The following is a 24,866-nucleotide window of genomic DNA, read 5'->3' as shown; positions in this document are numbered from 1 at the left end:
ACCTCAAGTGTATTCAACAGTGGGTGTGACAGGGAATGAGGAAAGGTGCAGCTGACTCATATCGTTTCCTCGTGGCCCAGTGGTTGGGGACCACTGAATTACACTGTGTAGTGCGGGGGAGCTACGCGCATACGCATTGGGCAGAAAGACCGGAACTAAAACCCCGCAACCCGGAAACAATCTCTCAACAGTATTTGTGTATTTATTTTTCATTTTTTTCGGGATCTACTGGGAAAGTCTCAAAGATCGACTAGTCGATCGCAATCGACGGATTAGCGACCATTGTTGTAGAATGTCTACGAGATGGTCTTTTAGAACAGCTTGTTGTTGAGCCCACTAGGGGATCGGCTGTACTGGATTGGGTATTGTGTAATGAACCAGAGGTATCAGAGAGATTGAGGTGAAGGAACCCTTAAGAGGCAGTGACCATAACATGATTGAGTTCACTGTCAAACTTGAAAAAGAGAAGCCGAAATATGATAGACAAAATGCTGGTGGAACGCAGCAGGCCAGGCAGCATTTTGTGTGTGTTACATGAATTTCCAGCATCTGCAGATTTCCTTGTGTTAGCTGAAATATGATGCTGGTATTTTAGTGGAGTAAAGGAAATTACAGTGGCATGAGAGAGAGACTGGCCAAAGTCTACTGGAAAGGGACACTAGTGGGAAGGACGGCAGAGCAGCAGTGGCTGGAGTTTATGCAAAAAGTGAGGAAAGGGCAAGACAGATATATTCCAAAAAAGAAGAAATTTTTAAATGGAAAAAGGATGCAACCGTGGCTGACAAGTCAAAGCCAAAGTAAAAGCAAAGGAGAGGGCATACAAGGAAGCAAAAATTAGTGGGAAGACAGAGGATTGGGAAGTTTTTAAAAGCTTACGAAACCAAGAAAGTCATTAAGAGGGAAAAGATGAACTATGAAAGGAAGCTAGCAAATAATATCAAAGTATACTTTGATATTATACTTCGTATAGTATACAGGTGAGAGTAGATATAGGACCGATAGAAAATGATGCTGGAGAAATTATAATGGGAGATAAGGAGATGGCGGAGGAACTGAACGAGTATTTTGCATCAGTCTTCACTGAGGAAGACATCAGCAGTATACCAGACACTCAAGGGTGTCAGGGAAGAGAAGTGTACACAGTCACAATTATGACAGAGAAAGTACTCAGGAAGCTGAATAGTCTAATGGTAGATAAATCTCCTGGACCAGATGGAACGCACCCTTGTGTTCTGAAGAAAGTAGCTGTGGAGACCGCAGAGGCATTAGCAATGATCTTTCAAAAGTCAATAGATTCCAGAGAACTGGAAGACTGCAAATGTCACTCCACTAATTAAAAAGGGGGCAAGGAAGCAAAAAGGAAATTATAGACCTGTTAGCTTGACATCGGTGGTTGGGAAGTTGTTGGAGTCGATTATCAGTCTGCGGTGGGTCTCCCCAATGTATAAATGGCCACATCGGGAGCACCGGATACAGTATATCACCGCAGTTGACTCGCAGGTGAAGTGGTGCCTCACCTGAAAGGACTGGGAGCCTGGGAGACCATTTCGCCGAACACCGGCGCTCAGTCCTCCAGCAGTGGCGGGATCTCCCTGTGGCCACACACTTCAATTCCACAGACCACTCCCACTCCGACATGTCTGTCCATGGCCTCCTCTACCGTCAAGATGAGGCCACACGCAGGTTGATGGAGCAATACCTTATCTCCCGCCTAGGTAGCCTCCTACCTGCCAGCATGAACATTCAACTCACAGATACTCTGTTGATACCCCTGCCCCCTCCCTTACCCCATCCCAATCTATAATTTTAGTCTGGTTCTCTTTCTCTCTCTTTTTCCCCCCTCACTATAATCTCCTCCCAGCCCTACCTTTCTTTCTTTTTTATCTCCCATAATTCTCCAGCTTCCCGCTAGCCCATATCCTTTCAGCTTATCACTTCCCAGCTCTCTACTTCATCACTTCCCAGCTTTCTACTTCATCCCTTCCCCCTTCTTATCCCCCTTTGACCATCCCATGTTACTTCACTCCTGATGAAGGGCTTCAGCCCGAAACGTCATCACTACCTCCTTCCATAGATGCTGTCTGGCCTGCTGAGTTCTGCCAGCATTTTGTGTTTTTATTTACAAACCCCATTTCCAGAAAAGTTGGGATATTTTCCAAAATGCAATAAAAACAAAAATCTGTGATATGTTAATTTATGTGAACCTTTATTTAACTGACAAAAGTACAAAGAAAAGATTTTCAATAGTTTTACTGACCAACTTAATTGTATTTTGTAAATATACACTAATTTAGAATTTGATGCCTGCAGCACACTCAACAAGAGTTGGGGCAGAGTTAAAATAAGATTGAAAAGTGCACAGAATATTCAAGTAACACCGGTTTGGAAACCTCCACATTAAGCAGGCTAATTGGTAGCAGGTGAGGTATCATGACTAGGTATAAAAGTAGCGTTCATCAAAGGCTGTCTTTGCAAGCAAGGATGGGTCGTGGCTCACCCCTTTGTGCCAAAATTCGTGAGAGAATTGTTAGTCAATTCAAAAGGAACATTTCCCAGTGCAAGATTGCAGAGAATTTAGGTCTTTCAACCTCTACAGTACATAATATTGTGAAAAGATTCCCAGAATTCAGAGACATCTCAGTGCGTAAAGGGCAAGGTCGGAAACCACTGTGAATACACGTGATCTTCAAGCCCTCAGGCGGCACTGCCTAAGAAACCGTCATGATACTGTGACAATTATAGCCACCTGGGCTCGGGAGTACTTCGGAAAACCAATGTCACTTAACACAGTCCGCCGCTGCATCCAGAAATGCAACTTGAAACTGTATTACACAAGGAGGAAGCCGTATATCAACTCTATGCAGAAACGCTGGCGAGTTCCCTGGGCCTGAGCTCATCTCAGATGGACCGAAAGACTGTGGAACCATGTGCTGTGGTTAGATGAGTCCACATTTCAGCTAGTTTTCGGAAAAAACGGGCATCGAGTTCTCCGTGCCAAAGATGAAAACGACCATCCTGATTGTTATCAGCAAAAGGTGCAAAAGCCAGCATCTGTGATGGTATGGGGGTGCATCAGTGCCCACGGCATGGGTGAGTTGCATGTATGTGAAGGTGTCTCTGAGGTGTATATTAGGATTTTAGAGAGACATATGTTGCCATCAAGGCGACGTCTCTTTCCGGGACGTCCATGCTTATTTCAGCAGGACAGTGCCAGACCACATTCTGCACGGGCTACAACAGCGTGGCCTTGTAGACACAGAGTGCATGTGCTTGGCTGGCCTGTTGCCAGTCCAGATCTATCTCCTATTGAAAATGTATGGCACATCATGAAGAGGAGAATCAGACAACGGAGACCACGGACTGTTGAGCAGCAGAAGTCTTATATCAAGCAAGAATGGACAAAATTTCCAATTGCAAATCTACTACAATTAGTATCCTCAGTTCCAAAACGATTAAAAAGTGCTATTAAAAGGAAAGGTGATGTAACACAATGGTAAACATGCCTCTGTCCCAACTTTTGTTGAGTGTGTTGCAGCCATCAAATTCTAAATTTGTGTATATTTACAAAATATAATTAAGTTGGTCAGTAAAATGATTAAAAATTTTTTCTTTGTACTTTTGTCAGTTAAATAAAGGTTCACGTGAATTAACATATCACAGTGTTTTGTTTTTATTGCATTTTGGAAAATATCCCAACTTTTCTGGAAATGGGGTTTGTACTTCCAGCATCTGGAGATTCATTCGTGTTAGCTGATTCCCTGGTAGGCTCAATGACAAATTGCTCTAAAAAGCTATCTCTTAGGCATTCAAAAAACTCACTCTCTTGAAATCCATTACCAATGTGATTTTCCCAATCTCTGTTAAAATCTCTGGTAACTACCATAACATTGCCCTTCTGACTCGCCTTTTCTATTTCCTGTTGTAATATGTGGTCCACCTCCCAGCCACTGTTGGGAAGCCTGTATATAACCACCATTAACGTCATTCTTTACCAGTACCACCCCTTCGGCCTAACTTTCTATCTCTCCGATATAACATGTAACCTTGGACATTCAGCTCCCAACTACAACCATCCTTCAGCCACGATTCAGTGATGGCCACAACATCATACCTGGCAATCTGTAATATTGTAACAAGATGATCCACCTTATTTCTTATACTCTGCACATTTAGATACAACACCTTGAGTACCGTATTTGCTGTCCTGACTCTGCATCCCTAATGATTTGATACTCACCCTGTTGGCTGCAACTAAATCCCATCACCTGCCTGTCCTTCCTGACAATCTGATTGCATGCTAGCTTTATTTTTTTTACCATCCATATTTTTCTGAATCCCTTTAATCCGGTTCCCATCCCCCTGCAAAGTTAGTTTAAACACTCCTCAACAGCCCTAATAAACCCACCCGCAAGAATATCGGTCCCCCTTGGGTTCAGGTGCAACCCGTCACTTTTGAACAGGTCATACCTCCCCTAGAAGAGATCCCAATAATCCAAGAACCTGAAGCTCTGTCCCTTGCACCCAGTTCTCAGCCACACATTTATCTGCCAGATCATCCTGTGTGCCATCAAGGCGACGTCTCTTTCCGGGATGTCCATGCTTATTTCAGCTTATCCACATCTCACTGGTGTGTGGCACAGTCAGCAATCCAGAAATTACTACCTGGGAGGTCCTGCTTCTCAGCTTTCTACCTAGCTCTCTAAATTCTCTTTTCAGGACCTCTTTGCCTTTCCTTCCTATGTGATTGGCACCAAAATGTACCAAGTCATCTGGCTGCTCTCCCTCCTCCTCCAAGAGAGATCTGAGGCATCCCTGACCCTGGCACCTGGGAGGCAACATACCATCCTAGTGTCCTGTTCACGTCCACAGAATCTCCTGTCTGTTCCCCTCTCTATCACTACCGCTTCCTTCTTCTCCCTCTTTACATTCTGCACCACGAACCCATGCTTGGTGCCTGTAGCCCAGTCACTGTGGTATTCTCCCAGGAGGTCACCCCCCACAAAGGTATCCAAAGCGCTATGCTTGTTTTGGGGGGAATGGCCACGGGGTGCTCTGCTCTAACTGGCTATTTCCATTTCTCCTGACAGTCACTCAGCTACTCTCCTCCTGCAACTTCAGGGTGACTACTTCCCTATAACTCTGATCGATTACCTCCTCACTCTCCCGTACAAGCCGAAGGTCACCTAGTTGCTGCTCCAGATCCCTAACACGGTCTTCAAGGAGCTGAAGCAGTATGCACTCCAAGCAGATGTACTTTTCTGGAAGACTCTGGGTCTCCCAGTTCTCCAACATCAGGCACGAAGAGCACACCACAGAAATGCTTCAGTAAAAGAGGGGAAAAAAATAAAATGGAAGCCTTAACAGACGCTTTACACGGAGCCGACGCCTCTTCCGAGCCGAAGCCTGTTGCTTCTACTCTCGCGTCTGGCCTACTCCTGACAATGGTCCGATAATCCCTCTGTACTTTCATTTAGTTCGTAGAGCTCTGTTGATGCTGATAGGCCACGTACAATGGACAAACACCCTCAAAGCTCCACTTTTTAAATAACCGCCACTGACCTGCCGATTAGGAAAAGGGGAGGTGCAACAAGACCTGGGTGTCATTGTACACCAGTCATTGAAGGTGGGCATGCAGGTACAGCAGAAGGTGAAAAAGGCAAATGGTATGTTGGCATTCATAGCAAAAGGATTTGAGTACAGGAGCAGGGAGGTTCTACTGCAGTTGTACAAGGCCTTGGTGAGACCGCACCTAGAATATTGTGTGCAGTTTTGGTCCCCTAATCTGAGGAAAGACATTCTTGCCATAGAGAGAGTACAAAGAAGGTTCACCAGATTGATTCCTGGGATGGCAGGACTTTCATATGAAGAAAGACTGGATCGACTAGGCTTATACTCACTGGAATTTAGAAGATTGAGGGGGGATCTTATTGAAATGTATAAAATTCTAAAGGGATTGGTCAGGCTAGATGCAGGAAGATTGGTTCCGATGAAGTCCAGAACGAGGGATCACAGTTTAAGGATAAAGGGGAAGCCTTTTAGGACCGAGATGAGGAAAAACTTCTTCACACAGAGAGTGGTGAATCTGTGGAATTCTCTGCCACAGGAAACAGTTGAGGCCGGTTCATTAGCTATATTTAAGAGGAAAGTAGATATGGCCCTTGTGGCTAAAGGGATCAGGGGGTATAGAGAGAAAGCAGGTACAGGGTTCTGAGTTGGATGATCAGCCATGATCATACTGAATGGCAATGCAGGTTCGAAGGGCCGAATGGCCTACTCCAGCACCTATTTTCTATGTTTCTAAATCCCTCTTGGTAGAGCTCTGTTGACACTGCTGATAGGCCACATACAGGCAGTAGCACAGTGCAACCCCAGGACTCTAGCCCTAGGTCTCAGAAAGCCCCCAACGTACTGGCCCCACATCTGGGAAAGGGGCTCAGCTTTGAACACCATTCTCCACAAAGCCCATGTATATGCAATTATTCAGAGTGTCCCCTCGTGGTTACAGTTTTGTTGTCTCTTTCTAGAAGCTTCTTTGGTATTGCATTATGTGAATAAGAGCCATCTGATTGGTTAACTCTTATCTACAAATGGGAATGGAAGGTAACAAGATATCATCTGTTTATAAAAATGGCTGAACACGCTGGCCTGGTATCTTTCTTTAGTTTTTACCTTCCTTTCCTCTTCATTTATGGCCTCTCACTATTTCCCATTTCCAAAACTCATTGTTCTATTAACACTTAATAAAACTTGTTGATTCACAGTCGTCGTATGTCTCTTTCCTGACTTCCAAAAGAAGCTTCAGCTGAAGTATCAGAATCCAACATCATGAAATGGGGTTTTTAAACGAAACAGAGGGACTTGGTGAGGAAACAGGCTGGCTGTGGTAAAATTGACATCAAAAGCTCAACGATGGACAGACAATGGCAAGGATTTAAAGAAATAGCACATCAGTATAATATTGGCACCAAGGACCAACAGAGAGTGGTCCAACCTCTGATTACAAGATGAATTCGCCTAGAACCCAAGGAACAGAGTGATATGGGCTATACACAGGAAACTGGGACCAGCTGGTTGGCATGGACTGATTGGACTAAAGTGTTTGTATCTATTCTGGGATGCTCTATGGCTCTAAAAGCTTGTTGCACTCTAAAGGGCTGAACAGTGGTAGGAACAGCTTCCTCACAATTCCCAGGATCCAAGTTCAATCCTGACCTCCATAACACTCTGGATGAGTCTGCGCGTTCTCCAAAGGCCTTACTAAAGCCTACAGATACAAAAGATTCAATGTTATATCTTAATGAAGACTGTATAGACCATGGATACAAACCACAACTACCCTGTACCTTAGTGAAGACCATACACACAGATACTACCCTCTACCTTACTCAAGACCATTTAGACCACAGGTATTATCTTTCATGGTTTCCTTAAGGGAAAATCTTGCCTGACAAATCTGTTGAAATTCTTTGAAGAAATAACAAGCAGGATAGACAAAGGAGAATCTGTGGATGTTGTGTACTTGGATTTTCAAAAGGCCTTTGACAAGATGCCACACTTAAGGCTGCTTAACAAGTTAAGAGACAATCCTATTACAAGAAAGATACAAGCATACATAGAGCAGTGGCTGATTGGCAGAAGGTAAAGAGATGAATAAAGGGCGCCTTTTCTGATTGGCTGCCAATGACTAGTGGTGTTCCACAGGCTCTGTGTCGGGACCGCTTCTTTCAATGTTATATGGCACTGATTTGGATGATGCCTTTGTGGCAGAGTTCACAAAAATGATTGAACGGGTTGTCACTTGAAGAGCATTGATGACTCTGGGCCTATATTCACTAGAATTCCAAAGAATGAGGGGTGACCTAATTAAAACTTATCAAATATTGAAAGGCCTTGACAGAGTGGATGTAGAAAGGATGTTTTCTATGGCAAGAGTGTCAAGGACCAGAGGACACAACCTCAGAATAAAGCAGCATCCTTTTGGAACAGAGATGAATAATTTCTTCAGCCAGAGAGTGGTGAATGTGGAATTCTTTGCCACAGCAGTGATGGAGGCCAAGTCTTTCTGCACATTTAAGCCAGAGATTGATAGATTCTTGATTGGTCAGGGCTTGAAGGGATACAGGGAGAAGGCAAGAAATTGGGGCTGAGAGGAAAAATGGATCAATCATGAATCAATGGACCAAATTATGTGCCTATATCTTATGGCATTAAGGGCTTATTTGTATCAATGATCTGGATGATCATGTGGCTAATTGGATCAGCAACTTTGCAGCTGACACCAAGGCTGGGGATGTAGCTGATAGTGAGGAAGGCTGTCATGGCTTGAGTGGATCTAGACCAGCTGGAAAAATGGGCTGAAAAATGGCAAACAAGTTTTGCACTTCAGTAGGAGCAACCAGGGTAGGTCTTACACAGTGAACAGTAGGGCACTGAGGAGTGTGGTAGAACAAAGGGATCTGCGAATACAGATAAACAACTGAGGTTGTTTGGGACTACAACTAGAGGTCATGGACTAAGGGTGAAAGACAAGAGGTTTAAGAAGAAAATGAGGGGATACTTCTTCACTCAAAGGGTCATGAGTGTGTGAAACAAGCTGCCAGCACAGGTGGTGCATGCCAGCAAGATTTCAAAGTTTAAGCAAAGTTTGGATCAGTACATAGATTGTAGGGGCATGGAGGGTTATGGTCCATGTGCAGGTTGATGGAAGTAAGCAGTTTAAATAGATCAGCACAGACTAGATGGGCTGAAAGGCTTGTTTCTTTGCTGTACTTTTCTGTGACTCTAAACCTATTGAATGTTGAAAGGCCTTGATAGACTGGATATGGACATGTACTTGGGGCCACATATGAATTGAATTGACTTTATTTCTTACACCATTCACATACATGAGCAGTAACAATCTTTACGTTACATCTCCATCTAAATGTGTAACGAGCAATCATAGTAATTTATAATAATTCATAATAAATAGAACAGTCAATGTAACATAGAGTACACTTAAATCAGCGCAAGTTCATCAGTCTGATGGCCTGGTGGAAGAAGCTGTCCCAGAGCCTGTTGGTCCTGGCTTTTATGTTGTGGTACCACTTCCCCGATGGTAGCAGATAGAATAGATTGTGGTTGGGATGGTTTAGGTCCACAATGATCCTACAGACCCTTTTTACATACCTGCCCTTGTAAGTGTCCTGAATCATGGGAAGTTCACAACTACAGATGTGCTGGGCTGTTGACATCACTCTTTGCAGTATCCTAAGATTAAGGGAGGTACCGTTCCTATACCAGGCAGTGATGCAGCCAGTCAGAATGCTCTCAATTGTGCTCCTGTAGAAGTTCCTAAGATTTGGGGGCCCATACCAAACTTCCTCAACTTCCTGAGGTGAAAGAGGCGCTGTTGTGCCTCTTTCACCAAACAGCTGGTGTGTACAGACCACGTGAGGTCCTCGGTGATGTGGATGCCAAGGAACTTGAAGCTGTTTACCCTCTCAACCCCAGATCCATTGATGTCAATAGGGATTAGCCCATCTCCATTTCTACCGTAATCCACAACCAGCTCCTTTGTTTTAGCGACATTGAGGGAGAGGTTGTTTTCTTGACATCACTGTGTCAGAGGGGTGACTTCTTCCCTGTAGGCCACCTCGTTATTGTTTAAGGCCATTGTAGTGTTGCCTGCAAATTTAATTAGCAGATTGGAGCTGTGGGTGGCGATACAGTCATGGGTGTACGGGGAGTAAAGGAGGGGACTCAGTACGCAGCCCTGAGAGGCTCCTGTATTGACAGGGTTGGAGGTGAGGGAGCCCACTCTTACAAATTGCTGACAATCTGATAGGAAGTCCAGGATCCAGCTGCACAAGGCAGGGTGAAGGCCGAGGTCTCTGAGCTTCTTGTCAAGCCTGGGTGGAATTATGGTGTTGAATGCTGAACTGTAGTCCAAGAACAGCATTCTCACATAAGCATCCTTTTTCTCTGGATGGGTAAGGACGGCATGTAGAGCAGCGTTGTGTCAGTAGGCAAATTGTAGGGGGTCTAGTTTGGGTGGTAGCAAGCTGCAGATGTGACCCTTGACCAACCTCTCAAATCATTTGCTTATTATTGAGGTGAGTGCAACAGGATTCCAGTCATTCAGGCATGTTACCTTGGTCTTTTTTAGTACAGGGATATTGTGGATAATTTGAAGCAGGAGGGCACTCTACACTGGGAGAGGGAGAGATTAAAATTGTCTGTAAACACACCTGCCAGTTGTGCTGCACATATCCTGAGTACCCACCCTGGGATGCCATCTGATCCCACAGCCTTTTGACTGTCCACTCATTGGAAACTTCTGCTACCTCAGCCTCAGAGATGACCAGGTTGCAGGTTGTAGCGGTGGCTTTCCTCGGAGGCTCAGAATTAGTGATATCGAACCCATTGTAAAAGCAATTGAACTCATATGGGAGAGAGGACGCGATGTTGGCAGCACCACACTTGGCTTTGAAATCTGCAATGGTATGTAACCCTCGCCACAAGTCACATGTGCTATTCAGCGTGAACCTTGACTCAATCTTCTCCCTATACTGTTGCTTCGCAGCCTTGATAGCTGTGCGCAGATCATAGCTGCATTTCTTCAGCTCTAGTTGATTGCCAGCGATGTAAACTCCATGTTGCACAGTAAGTGCTGCTTGCATAAAAAGCTGCTTCATATTATTGGCTAGTTTGCCCTCATATTTCATCTTTTCCCTTCTTATAGCTTTATTTTAGTTGACTTTTGTTGAGCTTCCCAAACTTCCAACTTCCCACTCACTTATGCTACCTTACATACTCTTTCCTTGGCTTTTATGCATTCTTTAACTTCCCCTGTCAGCTGCAGTTGCCTACCCCTACCATATGAAAAGAACTGTGGGACATATCTATCCTGCACCTTGTGAACTATTTCCAGAAACTTCAGCCATCTCTGCTCTGCCGTCATCCCTGCCAGTATCCTCCTCCAATCCACTTGGGCAAGCTCCTCTCTCATGCTTCTGCAATCTCCTTTATTCCATTGTAATATGTGACTTATACTTCTCCCTCTCAAAGTGCAGTATGAATTCAATCATATTATGCCTCATAATGGTTCCTTCACATTCATCTCCCTAATAGGATCTGGGTTATTACACCACACCCAATCTGAGATGGCCTTTCCCCAAACAGGCTCAAGCACAAGCTGCTATAAAAAGCCATCTTGTAGGCATTTGGCAAATTCCCTCTCTTGCGATCCAACACCAGTCCAATTTTCCCTATCCCCTTGCATATTGAAGAAAATCACAATTGCGTCATTACCCTATTACATGCTTTTTCCAACTCCCTTTGCAATCTCAATGTCACATCTCCACTACTATTTGGAGGCTTATATATGATCCCCATAATGTTTTGTTTTTAACCCTTGCAATTTCTTAACTCCATCCACAAAGATTCAACATGCCCTGGCCCTATGCCACCTTTTTCTAAAGTTGTAATTCCATCTCTTACCAACAGAGCCACACCACTGCCTATGTATTCCTGACTGTCCTTTCAATACAAAGTATATCCTTTGATGATAAGCTTCCCAAAAGGGTCTGCTGTTCCCCGTCCCCGTTTATTCCATCTCAGGCAGACAGATGAAGACAGCTGACTGGAAATGACAGAAAAGGCGACCTACCTCGCTTGGGAACCTTGGAAGCAGATGGCTCCTGGGGAGTATCAGGTGAGGTGGTGTCATCCTCCACAACCTGGATCTGTGGGGAGAGAACAGGATTTTTGACACCATCAACCCAACTCCAGTGTGAGACCAGAAATCCAGCCTCAATATACCCACCCACCATTGACACCACTCCCAAACACCCATCCACCAAAGTCACCCACCCCACTCACCCTTCACAAACACCCACGTGCCCACCACAGTCACCCCTCACAAACACCCACACGCCCACCTGTCACCCCTCATAAACACCCACCCACAAGTCACCACTCACAATTGCCCGCCCACCCGCCAGTCACCACTCTCAATCGCTCGCCCACCCACTAGTCACCCCTCCCAATCACACACCAACCACCTTGCCCACACTCTAAAACCACCACACACTGAAAATTTACCAACATTCTCCAGGTGTACACCCACTTTGCCATCCAGAAACCACTGCAACAGGCCAGGCCCCACACAGCAGTACTCCACCACTCCCAGTTGAATCTAGATTCCCCCACCAACCCTCAAGTACATCTCACACACCCGAAAAATCCATCCATTTACCCAACTAAAATCCCAAAAATTTAGAACCCAGTAATCTAAATGCCCTGTTAAACACACCGGCATGCCTGCAGATTGGCACCTCACCTCCCCGACCAGTACACAGACTCTCCCCAGTGAAATCCCTGGGTCAAACCCACCCCGGTCCAGGGATGGAGGTGGTACCTGCTTCTGCTGCCCTGGTTTCCCTTTCATTCACCCACAGCCTCACCCCACCAAAACAAGGGATCTCCCGGCCAGGGAGTTGGCACAATACCTGTGACTGCCGTACAAAGATGCCCCGGTTGTCCTCACATGTGAAGTAACGCTTGCCCTGCACAGTGCCATCGTTTTTCCCCTTGGCGTCATCCAGGATCACTCCGACCCACTTCCCAGAGGCAAACATGGTGGCACCCACGTAAGCCACTGTACCACGATGCCCTTTGCCGATTACCTCCACACGGGAGCCCACCTTCAGGGGCTTAGCACTAACCCCTTCTCCACTCATCCTGCCACTGCTGGGGTGTGAGGTCTGCAAACAAATATTGAGAGGTAATGTTGCAGAGAGATGTCAGGGAAGAACAGGCAACTTCAATGAGAAGCACCCCAGGGAAGAACAGGCAACAGCAATGAGAAACACCTCAGGGAAGCAGAGACAATGTCAATGAGAAACACCACAGGGAAGAAAAGAGACAACGTCAATGAGAAATACTCCAGGGAAGAACAGAGACAACGTCAATGAGAAACACCCCAGGGAAGAACAGTGACAACGTCAATGAGAAACACCCCAGGGAAGCAGACAACTTCAATGAGAAACACTCCAGGGAAGAACAGAGACAATGTCAATGAGAAACACCCCAGTGAAGCAGAGAGAACGTCAATGAGAAACACCCCAGAGAAGAACAGAGACAACGTCAATGAGAAACACCCCAGGGAAGCAGAGACAACGTCAATCAGAAACACTCCAGGGAAGCAGAGACAACATCAATGAGAAACACAACAGGGAAGAACAGACAACGTCAATGAGAAACACCCCAGGGAAGAACAGACAACAGCAATGAGAAACACCCCAGGGAAGCAGTGACAACGTCAAAGAGAAACACACCAGGGAAGAATAGGCAACACCAATGAGAAACACACCAGGGAAGAACAGGCAACAGCAATGAGAAACACCCCAGGGAAGAACAGACAACAGCAATGAGAAACACCCCAGCGAAGCAGTGACAACGTCAATAAGAAACACTCCAGGGAAGAACAGAGACAACATCAATGAGAAACACACCAGGGAAGAACAGAGACAACATCACTGAGAAACACTCCAGGGAAGCAGAGACAACGTCAATGAGAAACACACCAGGGAAGAACAGAGACAACGTCAATGAGAAACACCCCAGGGAAGCAGAGAGAACGTCAATGAGAAACAACCCAGGGAAGAACAAAGACAACGTCAATGAGAAACACCCCAGGGAAGAACAGAGACAACATCAATGAGAAACACACCAGGGAAGAACAGAGACAACATCACTGAGAAACACTCCAGGGAAGCAGAGACAACGTCAATGAGAAACACCCCAGGGAAGAACAGAGACAACGTCAATGAGAAACACCTCAGGGAAGAACAGAGACAATGTCAATGAGAAACACCCCAGGGAAGCAGAGAGAACGTCAATGAGAAACACCCCAGAGAAGAACAGAGACAACGTCAATCAAAAACACTCCAGGGAAGCAGAGACAACGTCAATGAGAAACACAACAGGGAAGAACAAAGACAACGTCAATGAGAAACACCCCAGGGAAGAACAGGCAACACCAATGAGAAACACCCCAGGGAAGAACAGGCAACACCAATGAGAAACACCCCAGGGACGCAGAGACGATGTCAATAAGAAACACCCCAGGGAAGCAGTGACAACGTCAATGAGAAACACACCAGTGAAGAACAGGCAACAGCAATGAGAAACACCCCAGGGACGCAGAGACAACGTCAATGAGAAACACCCCAGGGAAGCAGTGACAACGTCAATGAGAAACACTCCAGGAAAGAACAGAGACAACATCAATGAGAAACACACCAGGGAAGAACAGAGACAACATCAATGAGAAACACCCCAGGGAAGCAGAGACAACGTCTATGAGAAACACTCCAGGGAAGCAGAGACAACGTCAATGAGAAACACACCAGGGAAGAACAAAGACAACGTCAATGAGAAACACCCCAGGGAAGAACAGTGAGAACGTCAATGAGAAACACCCCAGGGAAGCAGAGACAACGTCAATGAGAAACACCCCAGGGAAGCAGAGACATCGTCAATGAGAAACACCCCAGGGAAGAACAGAGACATCGTCAATGAGAAACACTCCAGGGAAGAACAGAGACAACGTCAACGAGAAATACTCCAGGGAAGAACAGACAACGTCAATGAGAAACACCCCAGGGAAGAACAGAGACAACGTCAATGAGAAACACCCCAGGGAAGCAGACAACTTCAATGAGAAACACTCCAGGGAAGAACAGAGACAATGTCAATGAGAAACACCCCAGGGAAGCAGAGAGAACGTCAATGAGAAACACCCCAGAGAAGAACAGAGACAACGTCAATGAGAAACACCCCAGGGAAGCAGAGACAACGTCAATCAGAAACACTCCAGGGAAGCAGAGACAAAATCAATGAGAAACACCCCAGGGAAGAACAGACAACAGCAATGAGAAACACCCCAGGGAAGCAGTGACAACGTCAATGAGAAACACACCAGGGAAGAACAGGCAACACCAATGAGAAACACACCAGGGAAGAACAGGCAACAGCAATGAGAAACACCCCAGGGAAGAACAGGCAACAGCAATGAGAAACACCCCAGGGAAGCAGAGACAACGTCAATCAGAAACACTCCAGGGAAGCAGAGACAACATCAATGAGAAACACACCAGGGAAGAACAAAGACAACGTCAATGAGAAACACCCCAGGGAAGAACAGGCAACACCAATGAGAAACACCCCAGGAACGCAGAGACAACGTCAATAAGAAACACCCAAGGGAAGCAGTGACAACGTCAATGAGAAACACACCAGGGAAGAACAGGCAACACCAATGAGAAACACCCGAGGGACGCAGAGACAATGTCAATAAGAAACACCCCAGGGAAGAACAGGCAACAGCAATGAGAAACACCCCAGGGAAGAACAGGCAACAGCAATGAGAAACACCCCAGGGAAGCAGAGACAACGTCAATCAGAAACACTCCAGGGAAGCAGAGACAACATCAATGAGAAACACACCAGGGAAGAACAAAGACAACGTCAATGAGAAACACCCCAGGGAAGAACAGGCAACACCAATGAGAAACACCCCAGGGACGCAGAGACAACGTCAATAAGAAACACCCAAGGGAAGCAGTGACAACGTCAATGAGAAACACACCAGGGAAGAACAGGCAACACCAATGAGAAACACCCGAGGGACGCAGAGACAATGTCAATAAGAAACACCCCAGGGAAGCAGTGACAACGTCAATGAGAAACACACCAGTGAAGAACAGGCAACAGCAATGAGAAACACGCCAGGGACGCAGAGACAACGACAATGAGAAACACCCCAGGGAAGCAGTGACAACGTCAATGAGAAACACTCCAGGGAAGAACAGAGACAACATCAATGAGAAACACACCAGGGAAGAACAGAGACAACATCAATGAGAAACACCCCAGGGAAGCAGAGACAACGTCAATCAGAAACACTCCAGGGAAGCAGAGACAACATCAATGAGAAACACACCAGGGAAGAACAAAGACAACGTCAATGAGAAACACCCCAGGGAAGAACAGGCAACACCAATGAGAAACACCCCAGGGACGCAGAGACAACGTCAATAAGAAACACCCAAGGGAAGCAGTGACAACGTCAATGAGAAACACACCAGGGAAGAACAGGCAACACCAATGAGAAACACCCGAGGGACGCAGAGACAATGTCAATAAGAAACACCCCAGGGAAGAACAGGCAACAGCAATGAGAAACACCCCAGGGAAGAACAGGCAACAGCAATGAGAAACACCCCAGGGAAGCAGAGACAACGTCAATCAGAAACACTCCAGGGAAGCAGAGACAACATCAATGAGAAACACACCAGGGAAGAACAAAGACAACGTCAATGAGAAACACCCCAGGGAAGAACAGGCAACACCAATGAGAAACACCCCAGGGACGCAGAGACAACGTCAATAAGAAACACCCAAGGGAAGCAGTGACAACGTCAATGAGAAACACACCAGGGAAGAACAGGCAACACCAATGAGAAACACCCGAGGGACGCAGAGACAATGTCAATAAGAAACACCCCAGGGAAGCAGTGACAACGTCAATGAGAAACACACCAGTGAAGAACAGGCAACAGCAATGAGAAACACGCCAGGGACGCAGAGACAACGACAATGAGAAACACCCCAGGGAAGCAGAGACAACGTCAATGAGAAACACACCAGGGAAGAACAAAGACAAAGTCAATGAGAAACACCCCAGGGAAGAACAGAGAGAACGTCAATGAGAAACACCCCAGGGAAGCAGAGACAACGTCAATGAGAAACACCCCAGGGAAGAACAGAGACATCGACAATGAGAAACACCCCAGGGAAGAACAGAGACATCGTCAATGAGAAACACTCCAGGGAAGAACAGAGACAACGTCAATGAGAAATACTCCAGGGAAGAACAGACAACGTCAATGAGAAACACCCCAGGGAAGAACAGAGACAACGTCAATGAGAAACACCCCAGGGAAGCAGAAAACTTCAATGAGAAACACTCCAGGGAAGAACAGAGACAATGTCAATGAGAAACACCCCAGGGAAGCAGAGAGAACGTCAATGAGAAACACCCCAGAGAAGAACAGAGACAACGTCAATGAGAAACACCCCAGGGAAGCAGAGACAACGTCAATCAGAAACACTCCAGGGAAGCAGAGACAACATCAATGAGAAACACAACAGGGAAGAACAAAGACAACGTCAATGAGAAACACCCCAGGGAAGAACAGACAACAGCAATGAGAAACACCCCAGGGAAGCAGTGACAACGTCAATGAGAAACACACCAGGGAAGAACAGGCAACACCAATGAGAAACACTCCAGGGAAGAACAGGCAACAGCAATGAGAAACACCCCAGGGAAGAACAGACAACAGCAATCAGAAACACCCCAGGGAAGCAGTGACAACGTCAATGAGAAACACTCCAGGGAAGAACAGAGACAACATCAATGAGAAACACACTAGGGAAGAACAGAGACAACATCACTGAGAAACACAACAGGGAAGCAGAGACAACGTCAATGAGAAACACACCAGGGAAGAACAAAGACAACGTCAATGAGAAACACCCCAGGGAAGAACAGAGACAACGTCAATGAGAAACACCCCAGGGAAGCAGAGAGAACGTCAATGAGAAACAACCCAGGGAAGAACAAAGACAGTCAATGAGAAACACCCCAGGGAAGAACAGAGACATCGTCAATGAGAAACACTCCAGGGAAGAACAGAGACAAAGTCAATGAGAAATACTCCAGGGAAGAACAGAGACAACGTCAATGAGAAACACCCCAGGGAAGCAGACAACTTCAATGAGAAACACTCCAGGGAAGAACAGAGACAATGTCAATGAGAAACACCCCAGGGAAGCAGAGAGAACGTCAATGAGAAACACCCCAGAGAAGAACAGAGACAACGTCAATGAGAAACACCCCAGGGAAGCAGAGACAACGTCAATCAGAAACACTCCAGGGAAGCAGAGACAACGTCAATGAGAAACACCCAAGAGAAGCAGTGACAACGTCAATGAGAAACACACCAGGGAAGAACAGGCAACACCAATGAGAAACACACCAGGGAAGAACAGGCAACAGCAATGAGAAACACCCCAGGGAAGCAGTGACAACGTCAATGAGAAACACACCAGTGAAGAACAGGCAACAGCAATGAGAAACACCCCAGGGACGCAGAGACAACGTCAATGAGAAACACCCCAGGGAAGCAGTGACAACGTCAATGAGAAACACACCAGGGAAGAACAAAGACAACGTCAATGAGTAACACCCCAGGGAAGAACAGAGACAACGTCAATGAGAAACACCCCAGGGAAGAACAGAGACAACGTCAATGAGAAACACAACAGGGAAGAACAGAGACAACATCAATGAGAAACACACCAGGGAAGAACAGAGACAACATCACTGAGAAACACTCCAGGGAAGCAGAGACAACGTCAATGAGAAACACCCCAGGGAAGAACAGAGACAACGTCAATGAGAAACACACCAGGGAAGAACAGAGACAACATCAATGAGAAACACCCCAGGGACGCAGAGACAACGACAATGAGAAACACCCCAGGGAAGAACAGAGACAACGTCAATGAGAAACACCCCAGGGAAGAACAGAGACATCGTCAATGAGAAACACCCCAGGGAAGAACAGTGACAACGTCAATGAGAAACACCCCAGGGAAGCAGAGGCAACGTCAATGAGAAACACTCCAGGGAAGAACAGAGACAACGACAATGAGAAACACCCCAGGGACGCAGAGACAACGTCAATGAGAAGCACCCCAGGGAAGAACAGAGACAACGTCAATGAGAAACACCCCAGGGAAGAACAGAGACATCGTCAATGAGAAACACTCCAGGGAAGAACAGAGACAACGTCAATGAGAAACACCCCAGGGAAGCAGAGACAACGTCAATCAGAAACACTCCAGGGAAGCAGAGAAAACATCAATGAGAAACACACCAGGGAAGAACAAAGACAACGTCAATGAGAAACACCACAGGGAAGAACAGGCAACACCAATGAGAAACACCCCAGGGAAGCAGAAAACTTCAATGAGAAACACTCCAGGGAAGAACAGAGACATTGTCAATGAGAAACACCCCAGGGAAGCAGAGAGAACGTCAATGAGAAACACCCCAGAGAAGAACAGAGACAACGTCAATGAGAAACACCCCAGGGAAGCAGAGACAACGTCAATCAGAAACACTCCAGGGAAGCAGAGACAACATCAATGAGAAACACAACAGGGAAGAACAAAGACAACGTCAATGAGAAACACCCCAGGGAAGAACAGACAACAGCAATGAGAAACACCCCAGGGAAGCAGTGACAACGTCAATGAGAAACACACCAGGGAAGAACAGAGACAACGTCAATGAGAAACACACCAGGGAAGCAGAGACAACGTCAATGAGAAGCACCCCAGGGAAGCAGAGACAACGTCAATGAGAAACACTCCGGGGAAGAACAGAGACAACGTCAATGGGAAACACACCAGGGAAGTAGAGACAACATCAATGAGAAACACTCCTGGGAAGAACAGACCAACAAGCAGGAAAGACTGCATGGAACCGAACAGAAGTGATAGAGGAAAGGAAGGTTGGCTCAATTAGAGAAAGTTTGGAGACAGTTCGAAAGGGAGGATAGGCAAGTGATAGAGAAGGGACGCTCTCAGTCCAATGGTTTGAGATGTGTCGATTTCAATGCGAGTAATATCATGAATAAAGCGGATGAGCTTACAGCCTAGATCAGTACTTTGAGCAATGATGTTTTGGCCAAACAGAGACTTGGATGCTGCAGGTGCAAGAATGGTTGCTTTGAGTGCCAGGGTTTAGATGTTTCAGAAAGGACAGGGAGGGAGGCAAAAGAGGTGGGGGTGTGGCACTGTTGATCAGAGATAGTGTCATGCTGCAGAAAAGGATAAAGTCATGGAGAGATTGCCTACGGAGTCTCTGTGGGTGGAAGTCAGGAATAAGAATGGGTCAATAACTCTGCTAGGTGTTTTTTTATAGACCACCCCACAGTAACAGGAACATTCAGCAGTTCGGGAGACAGATTGTGGAAAGGGGAGATTTTAATTTCCCAAATATTGATTGGCATCTCCGTGGAGTGAGGGGTTTAGATGGGGTGCAGTTTGTTAGGTGTGTTCAGGAAGGTTTCTTGACACAATATGTAGACAAGGCTGTACTTGATTTGGCATTGGCAAATGAACCTGGTCAGGTCTCTCAGTGGTAGAGCATTTTGGAGATAGTAATCACAATTCTATCTCCTTTATCATAGCATTGGAGAGGGATAGTAACAGACAAGTTAGGGAAATGTTAAATTTGAGTAAGGGGAAATATGAGGCTATTTGGCAGGAATTTGGAAACAAGAAGGCTGAGTGGAACAGCTAAGGATTTCCAGAGTGAAGGCATTTTAATACTCGGGGTAAAGAGAGGCAAGACTGCGCAGGCGCACGACATCTGCCAGTACAGCGGGAAAAGTTTAAAAAGACCACCACCATATCCAGTAGGCAGCGGAGTGACAGGGCTTTGGTTCAACGGGCTTAGGCGGTAACGAGGCAAGGTAGGTTTACCTGTGTTAATTGTGGAAAGTAAGTATGTGTGTGAGGCCAGTGTTCTGTGCTCAGTGTCAGATATGGGAAGTCCTGGAGTCTCCCAGCCTCTCAGACGGCCACATCTGCAGCCGGTGCACCGAGCTGCAGCTCCAAAGGGATCGAGTTAGGGAACTGGAGCTGCAGCTCGATGACCTTCACCTGGTCAGGGAGAGTGAGGAGGTGATAGAGAGGAGTTATAAACGGGTGATCACACCAGGGGCACAGGAGACAGACAAGAGGGTAACAGTCAAGAGAGGGAAGGGAAAGAGTCTGGCCCTGTGGTTCGGAAGGGTAGGGAATGGAAGAGAAAGGCGGTATTGATAGAGGACTCTATAGTTTGGGGTAAGACAGGTGAGTATGTGGACGCAGGAAAGAAACTTAGATGGTAGTTTGCCTCCCAGGTGCCAGGGTCCGGGATGTTTCAGATCGCGTCCAGGATATTCTGCAGTGGGAGGGAGAACAGCCAGAGGTTGTGGTATGTATTGGCAGCAATGACATAGGTAGGAAAAGGGAAGAGATCCTGAAAAAAGACTACAGAGAATTAAGAAGGAAGTTGAGAAGCAGCATCTCAAAAGTAGTAACCTCACGATTACTGCCTCTCCCACGCGACAGTGAGTATAGGAATAGAATGAGGTGGAGGATAAATACATGGCTGAGGTATTGAAGCAGGGGTCAGGGATACAGATTTCTGGATCATTGGGACCTCGTTTGGGGCAGGTGTGACTTGTACAAAAAGGACAGGTTGCACTTGAATCCCAGGGGGACCAATATCCTGGTGGGGAGGTTTGCTAAGGCTACTGGGGAGGGTTTAAACTAGAATTGTTGAGGGGGGGTGGGAACCAAACTGAAGAGACTGGGGAAGAGGCGGTTGGCTCACAAATAGAGAAAGCTTGGAGACAGTGTGTGAGGGAGGATAGGTAGGTGATAGAGAAGGGACGTGCTCAGACGGACGGTTTGAGATGTGACTATTTTAATGCAAGCAATATTGTGAACAAAGCAGATGAGCTTAGAGCGTGGATCAGTGCTTGGAGCTATGGTGCTGTGGCCATTACAGACTTGGATGGCTCAGGGACAGGAAGGGTTACTTCAAGTGTCGGGTTTTAGATGTTTCAGAAAGGACAAGGAGGGAGGCAAAAGAGGTGGGGGCGTGACACTATTGATCAGAGATAGTGCCACGGCTGCAGAAAAGGTGGACGTCATGGAGGGATTGTCTACAGAATCTCTGTGGGTGGAGGTTAGGAACAGGAAGGGGTCAGTAACTCTACTGGGTGTTTTTTATAGGCTGCCCAATAGTAACAGGGATATCCAGTAGCAGATAGGGAAACAGATCCTGGAAAGGTGTAGTAATAACAAGAGTTGTCCTGGTGGGAGATTTTAATTTCCCATATGTCTATTGGCATCTCCCTAGAGCAAGGGGTTTAAATGGGGTGGAGTGTGTTCAGGAAGGTTTTTTGACATAATATGTAGATAAGCCTACAAGAGGAGAGACTGTACTTGATTTAGTGTTGGAAAATGAACCTGGTCAGGTGTCAGATCTCTCAGTGGGAGAGCATTTTGGAGACAGTGATTCTATCTCCTTTACAATAGCATTAGAGAGAGATAGGAACAGATAAGTTAAAAAAGCATTTAATTGGAGTAAGGGGAATTATGAGGCTATCAGACAGGAACTTGTAAGCCTAAATTGGGAACAGACGTTCTCAGGGAAAGCTACAGAAGAAACTGTGGCAAATGTTCAGGGGATATTTGTGTGGAGCTCTGCACAGTTCCAATGAGACAGGGGTGTTATGGTAGGGTACAGAAACTGTGGTATCCAAAGGCTGTAGTAAATCTAGTCAAGAAGAAAAGCTTACAAAAGGTTCAGAAAGCTAGGTAATGTTAGAGATCTAGAAGATTATAAGGCTAATAGGAAGGAGCTTAAGAAGGAAATTAGGAGAGCCAGAAGGGGCCATGAGATGGCCTTGGCGGGCAGGATTAAGGAAAACCCTGAGGCATTCAACAAGTTTGTGAAGAACAAGAGGTTAAGACATGAAAGAATAGGAACTATCAAGTGTGACAGTAGGGAAGTGTGTATGGAACCAGAGGAAATAGCATAGATATTTAAAGTATGAATACTTTATACTTCAAAGTATTAAAAAAAAGGATTTTGATGATTGTAGTGCAGACTTGCAGTGGACTGAAAAGCTTGAGCATGTAGATATTAAGAAAGAGGATGTGCTGGAGCTTTGGGAAAGCATCAAGTTGGATAAGTCACTGGGACCAGAGGAGATGTACCTCAGGCTACTGTAGGAGGTGAGGGGGGGAGATTGCTGAGCCTCTGGCGATGATCTTTGCATCATTGATGGGAGAGGTTATGGAGGATTGGAGAGTTGTGGATGTTCTTCCCTTATTCAAGAAAGGGAGTAGAGATAGCCCAGGAAATTATAGACCAGTGAGTCTTACTTCAGTGGATGGTAAGTTGATGGAGAAGATCCTGAGAGGCAGGATTTATGAACATTTGGAGAGGTATAATATGATTAGGAATAGTCAGCATGGCTTTGTCAAGGGCAGATCGTGCCTTAGGAGCCTGACTGAAATTTTTGAGGATGTGACTGAACACATTGATAAAGGAAGAGCAGTAGATGTAGTGTATATAGATTTCAGCAAGGCATATAAGGTACCCCATGCAAGGCTCATTGAGAAAGTAAGGAGGCATGGGATCCAAGGGGACAGTACTTTGTGGATCCAGAACTGGCTTGCCCACAGAAGGTAAAGAGTAGTTTTAGATAGGTCATATTCTTCATGGAGGTCAGTAAACAGTTGTGTTCTGGGACCCTTACTCCTCGTGATTTTTATAAATGACCTGGATGAGGAAGTGGAGGGATGGGTTAATAAGTTTGCTTATGACACAAAGTTTGGGGGTGTTGTGGATTGCGTGGAGGGCTGTCAGAGGTTACAGCAGGACATTGATAGGATGCAAAACTGGGCTGAGAAGTGGCAGATGGAGTTCAACCCAGTTAAGTGTGAGGTGGTTCATTTTGGTAGGTCAAATATGATGGCAGAATATTGTATTATTGTAAGACTCTCGGCAGTGTGGAGGATCAGAGGGATCTTGGGGGTCAGAGTCCATCGGACACTCAGAGCTGCTGTGCAAGTTGACAGTTTTCTTAAGAAGGCATATGGTTTGTTGGCCTTCATCAACCTTGTGATTGAGTTTAAGAGCCGAGAGGTAATGTTGCAGCTATATAGGACCCTGGTCAGACTCCACTTGGGAGTACTGTGCTCAGTTCTGGTCGCCTAACTACAGGAAGGATGTGGAAACCATAGAAAGGGTGCAGAGTGGAGTTCCAAGGATGTTGCCTGGATTGGAGAGCATGCCTTATGAGAATAGGTTGAGTGAACTTGGTCTTTTCTCCTTGGAGCGACGGAGGATGAGAGGTGACCTGATAGAGGTGTGTAAGATGATGAGAGGTATTGATCGTGCAGACAGTCAGAGGCTTTTCCCCAGGGCTGAAATGGCTAACACAAGAAGACACAGTTTTGAGGTGCTTGCAAGTAGGTAGAGACTAGATGTTAGGGGTAAGTTTTTTTTTTATGCAGTGAGAGGTGAGTGCATGGAATGGGCTGTCGGTGGCAGCGGTGAAGGCAGAAACAATAGGGTCTTTTAAAAGACTCCTAGATGGCTGTATAGAGCTTAGAAAAACAAAGGGCTATGGGTAAAGCCTAAGTAGTTCTAAGGTAGGGACATGTTTGGCACAGCTTTGGGGCCGAAGGGTCTGTATTACGCTGTAGGTTTTTTTATGTTTCTGTGGAAGTAGATACAACACCAACGGACAACATGCTCAAACTGCTGCAGGAGCTCAGCAGTTATGGAGAGGAATAAACAGTCAAAATTTCAGGCCAAAATTTTTATCAGGATCTGAAAAAAAATCACATTCCACGAGTAGCCTGCAAGCTCTTGGGATATGGATGAAAACCCATACAGTGTAAAGGAGAAACATGCACACTTCACACAGAAAGTTCAGGCTGTGACCCTTTCTCAGGACTAGAAAGGAATGGTCAGAAACCAGAAAGAGCAATGGGATAACACAGCCAGCAGAAGCCAATTGGGCAGGGAGTGTGCTTCAGACTCAGTGAAAATGAGGAGAAGCCTTGGCATCCCTGCCAGCCTGCCCTCTCAGTCTGAACTGTTCCAATCCAGCTCTGACAGTCATGGCATGGTACTCAGGAGGCTGACATACTGGGATACAAGTCCACAGCTC

The 24,866-nt window shown here is 46.1% G+C and overlaps 1 protein-coding gene across 4 annotated transcripts in view; it reads right to left on the bottom strand.

Moving 5' to 3' along the window:
• The window catches only part of LOC132392016 (dynactin subunit 1-like), a 284,878-nt gene that overhangs the window by 147,828 nt on the left and 112,184 nt on the right, over window positions 1-24,866 (bottom strand). For all 4 annotated transcript variants that reach the window (XM_059965917.1, XM_059965919.1, XM_059965915.1 and 1 more), the window contains 2 exons: window positions 12,492-12,746; window positions 11,651-11,726 (listed from right to left, as the gene is read on the bottom strand). In XM_059965917.1, coding sequence (XP_059821900.1) covers window positions 11,651-11,726; window positions 12,492-12,722 — 307 coding nt within the window. In that variant the 5' untranslated portion in view covers window positions 12,723-12,746. The remainder of the gene's footprint in view (window positions 1-11,650; window positions 11,727-12,491; window positions 12,747-24,866) is intronic.

The sequence above is a fragment of the Hypanus sabinus genome, chromosome 3, assembly GCF_030144855.1.
Source record: "Hypanus sabinus isolate sHypSab1 chromosome 3, sHypSab1.hap1, whole genome shotgun sequence".
Lineage (NCBI taxonomy): Eukaryota > Metazoa > Chordata > Chondrichthyes > Myliobatiformes > Dasyatidae > Hypanus > Hypanus sabinus.
The sequence above is the reverse complement of the archived record's forward strand: the minus strand, read 5'-3'. Positions and strand labels throughout refer to the sequence as shown.